This window comes from Cornus florida, unplaced genomic scaffold (genome assembly GCF_030987335.1).
Source record: "Cornus florida cultivar Cherokee Brave unplaced genomic scaffold, ASM3098733v1 CherokeeBrave_3.0.0_Hap2_Chr10, whole genome shotgun sequence".
Taxonomy (NCBI): domain Eukaryota; kingdom Viridiplantae; phylum Streptophyta; class Magnoliopsida; order Cornales; family Cornaceae; genus Cornus; species Cornus florida.
Window position 1 is genome coordinate 73,688,500 of NW_026775580.1, and position 11,761 is coordinate 73,700,260.

General features: G+C 33.2%; 1 protein-coding gene across 5 annotated transcripts; it reads left to right on the forward strand.

Moving 5' to 3' along the window:
- Window positions 1-1,158: 1,158 nt before the first annotated feature.
- LOC132279189 (uncharacterized) lies at window positions 1,159-11,411 on the forward strand. Of its 5 annotated transcripts, none has more exons than XR_009471237.1 (5): window positions 1,160-1,425; window positions 1,656-1,760; window positions 6,349-6,411; window positions 6,573-6,644; window positions 11,108-11,411. XR_009471237.1 is itself a non-coding variant. In XM_059781124.1 (3 exons), the coding sequence occupies exons 1-3, from the start codon at window positions 1,420-1,422 to the stop codon at window positions 11,348-11,350; spliced, it is 354 nt and encodes a 117-aa protein (XP_059637107.1). In that variant the 5' UTR covers window positions 1,159-1,419; the 3' UTR covers window positions 11,351-11,411. The 5 variants fall into 5 exon arrangements, 1 of the variants encoding a protein (XP_059637107.1); XR_009471238.1 differs by having other exon boundaries at window positions 6,577-6,644; XR_009471236.1 differs by lacking the exon at window positions 6,349-6,411 and having other exon boundaries at window positions 1,161-1,425.
- Window positions 11,412-11,761: the final 350 nt, after the last annotated feature.

Genomic DNA, 11,761 nt, shown 5'->3' on the forward strand with positions numbered 1-11,761 from the left:
ATTTTTAAAATTTAACTTTTTACTCTCTCTCTCTGTAGTAATCTGATGAACTCACTTCTCCCTTTCTCTGTGTCTCACCCAGTAGTCATCTCTGATGAAGTCTCCCTCAAATATATATATATTTTCGGATAGGTGAATTCACTCTCAATTACTCTTTCTCCATCGGTATTTCCCCTCCATCATTTTATTGGAGAAAATATAAGAAAGATTGTGTTGTGTTAAATCCTAAATTCACGTATCTGATTTTCTCTCTATATATATTTTTTGTTACATTGATTTTCATTTATATTCTTTCTTTTTCATAAGTGTTAAAAAATAAATAAATAAATAAAGTATGAAGAGCATAAAGGCAAGGAGATACATGGTTAAACAACTAGTGCTTACATCTATGGCACACAAAGCCCAAATAGAACATTACTCTTCATATACTCTTATCTTTTCATTCACAATACAATGGTCACTACAAGAAATGTGGGCTTCTACAACATAATATTTACGAGGTTTCTTTATTTTGCCTCGTGATTACTACCATTTACGGAATTTATGAAAGAATCCTCGTAATTGTTACATTATAGGACATGCTTTCAGTAGGATTTAGTGGAATCCTCGTAGACAAATATTTTTACGATGTATTAAAGAGCTCGTGAATATTTAGATATATTAATGGCCTATTTGTATATCTTTAACGGGATAAAAGTTCCTCGTGGATCCATTTCACATTTAAGGCATTTTTTTTGTCCCGTAAATAAACAACTATTAATAAAATCACTTAACATATATAAATAAAATGAACGTAAGTTCTTTTACGATGGATTAAAAAGCCCGTGAATAAATTTCACATTTAAGGCATCTTTTTTGCCCCGTAAGTAAGGAATAAATTTTTTTTTGACTTCCTCGCAAAAATTTAAATAAGCAACTATTAATAAAATCAGTTAAAAAATATATAGAGGAAAATGAAAAAGTGAACTTAAGTTTTTTTATGGCAGATTAAAGAGCCCGTGAATAAATTTCACATTTAAGGCATCTTTTTTTGCGCCGTAGATAAGCAATAAATTTTTTTTCACTTCCCGCTAAAAAAATTTCACTCCCCATCGAAAACTTTCACTTCCCGGCTTATTTTTTATTTTTACTTGTTTATTTTTTGTTTTTTGTTATATCGAACAGCTATATATACCAGGAAAAAAAACAAAGAAGAAGAACTTAGGGATTCAGAGTGTGGAAAGAGAGAGACCCGAATCTCTCATCTATCGATTTCAACCGTGTTGATGCCAGTAATTTGAGGAAAGAAAGCTTGATTTCCTAAAGTCGTCTTTCTCAGATTGGGCTCCCGACGGTGTCGATCATTCCATTACCGATCAGCAAAGAGGTTAGGGTTTTCAACTAGCGACCAAAAATTGAAGTTGAGGAGAGCCACCATGGATGATGGTACGTACCTTGTTACAGTTGCCTCTCTGTTACTTTCATCCTTTCCATCGTTCTACAGGAATCAGAATGTTATTCGAGTTTTTGTTTTCATATGAGCCTTCCCACTTTGAAAATAAATCATATTAGTTACATCCGATTCTGGTATCCAACAGGAGTGTTGCCTTTTTTTGCTCAGTTTCTCTCTCCGAAGCAAACTTATGAAATCCGATTGGTTTTTGTTTTCTTTACAGTCTCCGAGGAAGAAAAGAAGTAGCCTTGGTGGGTGTTGCTGTATTTATTGGCCTGAACTAGCTTTTGTTACAAGAAGGGAGAACCAACCCTTCATTAAGTGCCAGGTACAACATTTTTGTAATTTATTTATTATTTTTTTTATTAATCCAATACGTAACCAAAATATTAAAACCAAAAACAAGATCAATTGTAATTTGAAGTACCATTTACTAATTAAATCAAATAGTAAATTGTAAGTGGGTGGTGGAAGTTCTTGTCATATTTATTTATTTATCATTGCAATAGTTTTTTTTTTTTTTTTTTTTTTTTTTTTTTTTTTTTTTTTAATGCTCCTGGTCCCTTGATTAGCTCTTTGTTTTTAAGTTGTTGTTGTGTTCCATTTTTGAAATGATTCAGCATGTGAGCATTTGTTTATTTTTATTGCAGAAGGATAATGGAGAGTGGTAATGATTAAATTACTTACCAAAATAGAATCAAATGTAGAAAGGAAGTTATAGCCCACATTAGTTCTGTTCTGAAGTTATGAATCAAAGGAAGTTATAAAATGCAAGGGCACTTTCTCCCGACTTCACCTTTACCTACAATAGAACCAATGGTTTTAAAATACAATGCCTATTACAACATAGAGCACTTGAGGGATTTGTATAAATAAATAAATGAATAAATATATATTCAGAAATTAAAAGGGTTGTAAGAGGAACCAAACTACTCAAGCTTGGCTCATAATCTTCTCAACTAGATTCACTCATGAGATAACCAGCCAAAGGCTAATCAATTTATTGAGATGAACTTGACCTACGTTCAGTAAGCTAAAAGCACTCTATAAACTAAATGAAAAGCCAATCTGCTCGAACTTGAACCAAGGTTGTCTCTGTCAAAACTACCTCGCGACTATCTATGAGTTTGAGCTCATTAATTTTTCGAGGTGAGCTTAAGAATCCTGTGATTCACCATGACTACATTCATTTACAGCTTTCTGTACATATATGTGCATGCGTAGACTCACATACATATACGTATATGTTAAAATAAGACGTGTAACAGAAGAAAGAGGACCTCTCGTTGTGTGGGAATAAACTTCCAAGGCATTCCATCTGCCACGTCAGCATTAAACTGCACCACAATATCCTGTATAAATAATACCAAGAATACATCAAAACAAGACATCTACAAGAAGAATCAACAAAATACATTACCTTAATCAAGGTCTTGTTAGATGTTTCTAAAAATGAAGGATAACCAAACTAATTATAATCTAGGATATAAGGAACCAATGCATACTCCTGAAACTAGTCACCTCACTCCGATTTGCTGGTTTAAAATGAGCTTAATTTTGAGCTTTACTGTACGATTATGATGGAGTGATATGGTTGATGTATCAGATTTTGAGCAACTACTCAAGACTGACTTCCAAAGAGTACTCATGTCTTGTTTGTTTCAATTCACTTCTAAAAGCTCCCGATTGTACGTGAGCTAAGAAGGGATGAGAAGGTGATAACCCTCCCTTTATTTGGTAATTTCATGAGAGAAAAAGAAGGAAGAAAAGATGATGATCTATTTCCTTGATTAAGAATTTATAAGAAGAGAAAATAAAAGAAAGAAAAGAACATTTTCTTTTGTTAAAATAAAGGATAAAATAGGAACTCACTTCTTCTAGAACAAGGAATAAAATGGGTAATTACTAATTCAGTTTATTTTCCCTCCATTTCTACCAATCTTTGGAGATGGGGGAAAACAAAAATTGATAGGCCAGAGGTGTTCATTTCCTCCCATTTCTCTTGTTTTCTTTCCATAAAGAACTCATAAATGAGGGACTATTGTTCTAATCCCAGCTTGTATTTTTCTTCCCTTGAATGATTTGAATCCCTCCACTTATTTCCACTTTCCCTCCTAAACAGAATTACTAAGCTCTTTCACTCATTGGAACATCAAAAGCACTTTTGTTCCACCTACTGTAAGAGAATCATTCCAAAGAATGTAGATATGCTACCTTGAAAATCAGTGATTCATAAGTGCAAAAGTTTTCATTAAAATAATCATAAACAAACCGAAATAAATAGTTTCAGTCTAGAGATTTAATTCGAATCAACGCTGGAGAATTCATGCTTTGAATAATGGAAACAATATAAAGCTGTCTTATTTAAGAAGTAAAATTTTAAAAACATACCTGGTGGTGATTGTTCCATCTTGAGCATGCCGAGATATCTTTTCTTCAACACTCTAAAAACAATATGCTTTGGTTTTATTGCTCAGAAAAAGGTTGGGAAAAGAAATTAACTACCAAAATGACAACTTATAGAGATTGCCTCACCTCACGGTGTTGAACAGTAGCCCCATACCCAGTGGCTTGGTAGAACCTCCTATATAGAGGAACCGCTGCATAAGTGCACCCCACCATTGCGAATACCAATCCTGTTAGGTACAAAAGCATCTTCTGTGATTTCTTTTCAGTAGCTGCATGAGTAGCATATTGGTGCTGAAAATCAAGCAAAGAATATGACCTCCTCAAACACCAAGTTCTTAAAGATGAATATCGACCAGGCTTATCAAGCTACCCCGTACTAAATTCACGTCTTGTAATCCCATATCTAGTACTATTAATTCCAAGAGAATTACAATTCATCCATAGAGCTTCAGTTAAGTACCTACATCAAGAACAATAGTTTCATCTACATGTACCAATTCAGGAGACAAAAAAAGGCTCTTAAATTATAACATACACATACATATATACACATGTACATATATACACATGGATAGTAAATAGAGACTCATATCATACACACAAAAAAAGCTCTTAAATTATAACATACACATACATATACACATAAGTACTAAATAGAGACACACATATTATTGAAAGCATATTGAAATGGAAATTTCTATATTGACATTTATGAATGTGCATTACCTTGATTTGTAAAGAACATGATGTAGAGTTCTGTTGAAGTAAGGCAAAAAATTGGTTTTTCTAGAAATCTTGGATAATGACATATTTGGGCGTATCAAAGCGCACACAATATCATCTAAAACAACAGGAAAATATAAGAAAACGAAAGTTTAATTGCAACGCACTCCTTTGCTTAGTTCCCGATGTAAGGAAGCAGAAAACAAATAGCGATTGAAACTTTCTAGCTTCAATCTGCTTGTACTAGGATCCTATACCTCAGCAGCCAAACAACGATTTTGAGCAAACTGCCCAACAATATATATAATGTGGGAGAGGTACAAGAATCCCTTGTTGTGTCTCAGTTATTGTAAGGCTTCAGACCGGTATCTCCTTTTTCTCTTTCCTCTTGCTTAATTAACTGATCTCCTACTATTGCGTCCAACTGTTCCTGAGTGTAAACTTTCTGGATCTCTTCTTTTGAGGGTTTTAGGCCTTTGAGAAGTACTGTATTGAGTGTTTCTCTTGGAACTTGCAGTGTGAATGTGAGCATTCACAAGGTTCTGAAATTCTTGACTAGAAGCCAACTACTGATAATAGGTAGCCGCTTCCAGGATTTTCCCTTCAGATATCAACTGTCAACATAATGATATTATTTTCTTTTCAAATTCTTACTTAGAACTGATTCTGGACACGGGTTTAGATATCAAATTATTGGAAACACGTATAAAAGAAATGGAAGTTTGCTATACTTTTGAATATAAAAGAATTACTGTTGCAGAAGGATAATGGAGAGTGCTAATGATTAAATTACTTACCAAAATAAAATCAAATGTAGAAAGGAAGTGAACTTGGTTAGTGACGAGTAATACTGTCTTTCCTGCCAGAGCTCCCATGACATATTCCTGACCATAACATGTATTAATTAGCTTTCAACTTAAAAACAAATGTGGCTGTAGTATAAATTGGTGAGATGAGGATTGTAGTTACATTAAATAAACTGGTTGCGGTGTGTGCATCAACAGCGCTGAATGGATCATCCAAGAGATATATATCATTGTTGCTAAAAGAAATTAAGTTATCTTCCCGGATTTGCTTTTGGTTCCTCCTTTTCCTCTATCATTATAGCCCTTGTCTTTTAATTATGTTTGCAGTTGGCCAATGACCATAAAAAGGATTTAAAATTTTCTTTCATAGAATTATATGGACTAGAGTATTTCCTAGCTTGAATGCAAGCTTGATGTATTATTGGTCGTCAATAAGACATGGCCTATTAATATGTTAAAAGACAAGATAGGCTAAAATAATAAATGAAAGGCGAAACCACATAGAAATGCTGAAGAAAAACACAACAGCCCCTCCCATTTAAACCAAGCAGATGATCTTTAGCAAGCCAATGTTCAAAGACTAGACATTTGCAGCATGTCTTACAACGAACACCAAGAGAATATGACACATTCAAAAAATCTGCCTTGCAATTTGAGAAGCTTTTATAACGTATAATAGGGGATTGTTGTTGAACTCCAGATTTTTGATATCTTCTACCAGGAATGATCAAACATAGCAAAGACCTCTTCCTGCCTTTTCAATACAAAATGCATATATAGACTACCTAATAAAGTTAAGTGCTAATAAGATTTATACTATATATCAATTTTTTGTTCTACAATCTGAAAGAAGAGTTATTTCATTACCAACTTACTCTTTGAAAAGACCCTTTTCTTCCTTTATTCACATTATCATGAATATAGTTATATATTCTTCTTCCTAGAATTTTGACAAACTTTTTTTATCTTTTGTGATAGGTTACTAGACAAAATAATTAAGCAAATAGTGATGGATAAAGAATGGATGCACATGACTTACAGGTTATTATATGTAGTGGAGTGTACTTATCAAAGTTAATATTGTCTACACAAAAATTATGTTTAATTAAATGTTAAAGCTTTAATTTTATAGAGTTGATCCAAAGTATTATATGTAGTGGAGTGTACTTATAAAAGTATATTTTTGAAATATTTTTTTTCAGACAGGATTGATTATCACCAGTTCATTAGGAGCTGAAGAATCAGAATTTCTATGATTTCAGTCTACAACAAAGGTCAAATACTATGCTTCTTTTATGATTGCACAATTTTAATGCTTTCTACACTCATACTTAGGGGAGTCACGTGCCTTTAAGTGACCAATTTTGCAGTGTAACTTCATTACCTTATTGGTACATCGGCCCGTGTGGAGGCCATGTTTATTTCTTGTTTTAAAATGTTGAAGGCATGGGAGTATGGGATCATCGTATGTGGAGGTTTTGATTGATTGTTGTGGAGGAGAAGTTGTTGATATGTCGTTAATTCACTTGTTTTGGTAGATTATTTGTAATCACCTTGGCAATTCACAGATCATCATGTCAGCCTTGTCCCTAGGAAAAAATAAAAATTCACCTCCTTCATCTCTCTCGAACCCACAATGCTTAAGAAACTCAATACCTTCTTTCAATTTCCCAACTCTTTCCTATTATTTAGAATACAAATTAATCCGTTAGTTTGTTATGAAATAGAAAATTCCATTAATTTGGCAGAACTTCGTCAACTTAGTAAAGAGTCACTGCTTGGTGCAACAGTAAATATTAAACAATCACTTGCCCAAAAGTCCCAGAAGCAATTGATTGTCCATCATGAATAATGAATAAGCCAGGAGCTAGATTAGCTTAAATGGATCCTCAAATTTATCAATCTAAGAGAGCAAACTGTTTACAAACTCTACATCAATTATGATGGTTTGAGGAAAAAGCTAGGGATGATGGTCAGTAGTTATATACTTATTCCTTTATATGTATGGGTCAACGATTGGTGCATGGTAACGCTATGTAGGTTTGACTCTCAGAGCTATTACTGATTAAAACAAGATAATGAAGGGATTAGTTAGGTGGGGTAGTTTATCTTTACGTGTGTGTAGTTATATCTACACATATAATAGAAAAACCCATTAGATTTTCTAGAAATTAAAGATTTTATTGGTATCCAGAGGCAGCACAAGAGGAAAGGGTCATTTAAACGGTGCATCTTATGTGTTGAAAATGTACACATGGAAGGGACATTTTTGTCAAATTTTTTATGTGCATGCTAACAGTAACTCAACGTTGAGCTTTTAGGATAAAATAAATCCATTATTGGGTCTTTTGGATGTAAAAATATTTTCCAGGGTTTTAGCATTTAAAAAAATTAAACAAATAGAAACATTTTGTGATATTTTTTCCAAGAAAGGAAACTACTTTTTATTGATAATGGTAATTGTATGCAGTACACATGCATATATATGTCTATATCTATGCATTATTTTAGAATTTTAGTGACCCTCCCTGTTCTTTCCCTTGAAGGAATATTGGATTCACCATTGAATTGAGGCACAATGTTGGGGGCATATTAGAGATCCATATTAGAGATCCGTCCATCCATCCCTTCTTTTTCTTTTGCTATATTTTGGAACTCCAAAATACATTGTCAACTAAGAGTTGGCCAACTGGTCAGAAAAAAAGTTGGAGAAAATTCGCGTCTAGTACCAACCTTAGATTTCCCACCTACTGGATATTTGAACCTTTCAGAGGGCAGATTATTTCTGCATCATTTTTATCAACAAAATCTATAAAATGAGAGACTTACCTTGAAGGCTAGATTATATAGTCGGATCTTCCAAAAATTTTCCTTATTAGGATTATTTGCAACATTTCTGACATATATCAAAAGAGTTTGGAATGCCCTCTTTGCTTTCACATCATCATCCTAGATCCAACAAAAAAAGAGGGAGGGGGCTCATAGAAAGTAATACGTATATAAAACAAAGTTGCAAAATAATAAAGGATGTTGCACATTTACTTTGAATCAAAAGCACCTTTCTGCTAATGATCATTGTCCTATTATGAGTGATTTTATCCTAACACCCTCTAAAATAGGATTTTCTGTATACACATAAGCTTAAATTTATTCATAGAAATGAACACCCATTTAATTTCTAACAAGCATGCCAGATGAGCAATGAAGGTAAAATGTTCATAACAAAAGTTATAAGAAGGTTGTACAGTTACAACAAAAGTAACCTCTCCCTGAGAAGTACAAGCATTATATACTACAATGAGAAAAAGGTTCAATATTCAGAAAACTTACGACTACCTCTTTATCATTCTATATCAATTTATGCTACTATGTCACTGCAGCAACAACAAGCAGTCTATATTCTTTTATATTTTCAGACTCATGATTATCCTACTACAAGCTACCATGACATGACACAAAACAAAATCATTTACCACGTGGTTGCGCTTAAGAGATCTTAAACAGTCTCTCATGAGCTTTGCTTTTGTAGCAATAGAAGGCAACGTAGCAGACCAAACTGGCACCGAGTTCTGCAAAATGGGAGAACACTTATAACAATTCAAGTTCTATCGGACTGTTGTAATCTTTGAATAAATAAATATGATATCAAATATCCAAACCTTTTCTTCCTGCATTATGGGTGTGGTAGATTTTAAAGATGCAGGACCTTCTGGAGGCAACCCAAGTCTCGCCCTTCTTTCAGCCTGTGAAGATAAACATACGACTCTGGGGTCATCTAAGAATTCTAGGGATACATCAAGTCACATGCATTAAAATAATGAATATAGACATGAATATAATACTGTATATGCCTATTATATTTTGAAAGTTCATTGGGACAAGCTATTAAAAGAGAGATTATAGGGCCCTAACTGTCTGTTTCAAAGCAAATTAACCTGACTTCTTGCATGTCATTAAGGACCTGCATGGACTACACTCTCTGTAAAATAGAAATATGTCTCGGATAAACATATTACAATACATACATGCTTCATACGCTTCTAGTTGCCTGTATAACTCAAGAATATTTGATTTCCTCTCTAGTTAGTTCACCCAAGACAAACTTAGCAGCAAATTTGGTTTTGATAGTCCTGCCACGTCCGCACTCATAAAAGTATATATATACTGTGAGACATAGTATGGCCAAATAAGTTCATGATAAACTCGCCATAAAGGTGCACACATATACACACAGTATATTTATATGTATTAAGGTTGAATATCTTAGTTCCCAGCAGCTTTCAGATTCGTGGGCCAGATGTAGTTAGCTTTAATTATGGTTACAAAGCAAAGCTCAAGTGTTGATTAATGATTAAGGACAATAAGTTGTGCAATATCCCTACCATTTGCGGCCCATCCACACGTAATAAACAATCTAAAGTTGAAAGCAACCCCAGCTACCTTGTCAATTATTTAGCCGTTTTGTCTATCGAATACTACAAGAACTATCATTTCCACCATACATGTTTGTCCCCACAACAACAACATAACCTAGCTTAATTCTTTATTGTATAACGTCCATATGTCATCTTGTGGTTGGATAGTGAATTATATATTGTGGAAGTGAAGCAACAACAATAAAATTTCGGTCTTACTTGATAACTCAATCCAGTACTTAACGATGAATGAATTAAACGATTATGTAACAATTACTTGTGGTTTATACAACTCATTCCACCTACCTTCTTTACAAAGCAATTCACCCCACAATATATAATGTAAATATATAAACATACCCTACATATTCAACGAATGTACTCTCATGGATGATGCCTATAATAAGAGCTCTTCCAATTTGATGCCTAAAACGCACACCTAATATGTATTTCTCAGAATGGTTTAGAATTAGAATTGAAGTAAACCTACAAAATTGTTGTTGTAAGAGACATTGTATTGATCATTGCAACTAAATGCTAAAGTATATGCGACAACTACATACATAAGACTATTGACAAAAGAAAAGGGAAATGCTAAATTATAGAGGAAGAGTTCTTGCCAATTTGATACAGAATTAGATACGTGCCCGGGTCTAATGTTACTGAAACCCTTTGAACCACACCAGCAGTTCATATAAAAAAAAACTCCCCCTCTTGCAATTCATTCGGAATTACAAGGATTAATTATCATCATTCGCAATACTTTAGCATTTTCCATAAAATACTGTATCAGCTTTTGCTCTAGAACACATCTCTGCCCAGAAATCCAGTAATTTCAATTTCTTGAAGACAAATAGACAGACAACAAGGCACCACTTCTGGTTCAACAAATTTGAAATCCCTGGAATCATTATGTTGACACTTCTACAAACAAAAATTAGAAGTTCAAATTCCATTAAATGATGAAGTTGCTCCAAAATGGGTCCTGTAACAATTAACTCCAACAAGAATGTTTCAGATTTGCTCATAATCGTAGCACCAAAAACCTATAATGTTTCAGAATGTTTCATAATCATGAGATAAAGAGACTACATATTATGATATTGTAGTGTTCATGAATATAAAGAGATTATGATATTATCTGCTCTCATACATCCTTGCAAAAATCTAGTATTCAATTAAGGAAAATTATCTGCTTGAAATATTTTTGGTAGATCTAAGGAAGAAATTCTTAGCAAAATGTTTGTGTTTGATTCATAAATGATAATTTTATTATTTCTCTTTTTTATTAATATTCTGAATTTGAGACTTGTGTGATGCAGCTACTTTTTTGGATTTCGTACCGTGGATTTTGCAGCAACTTTCTTGGATTTTGCAGCAACTTCCTTGGATTTTGTACAGTGAGGTGGTTTTTTGACAAGTGCAGACTAAAACTCAAGTGTTTGAAGGTTTATCAATTTTTCAACATAAGTGTTAAGAAATTGATAATTTTCTTGACAAATGGATTTACTTCCTGTTTTGGAACATTGATAAATGTTGAATTGTTTTGGTACATTGATAAATAATGAATTGTAAAAATGTTTTAACTCTTTTGATATATTTAATGGGATATGTATGTTTTCTGAATTGAATTATAGCTGAAAGTTATGTGAATTATAGGTAGTGAATGATTAAATGGTATTAATTAAGGGTGCTTTATTTATAAAAAAAATATATATATATTTTTTACGGGGAGCTTGAAATCCCGTAAATAAGTCAAAATCCTCCTAAATAACTTTTTTACGGCATACATAGTAAGTCGTGAGGATGGTTTATATTATTTACGGGTACCTAAAATTTGTCGTAGAAAACTTTTCTACGGCACAGTTCAATGCCTCGTGAGATTATTTACGGGTAGTTAAAATTTGCCGTAGAAAACTTTTCTACAACATGTTTCTGTACCTCGTGAGATTATTTACGGGTAGTTACAACTAGCC

Coding starts and splice junctions, on each gene's coding strand:
- LOC132279189 (XM_059781124.1), top strand. Junction 1,761..11,107: donor AACCCTTCATTAAGTGCCAG/GTACAACATTTT, acceptor TGTGTGATGCAG/CTACTTTTTTGGATTTCGTA.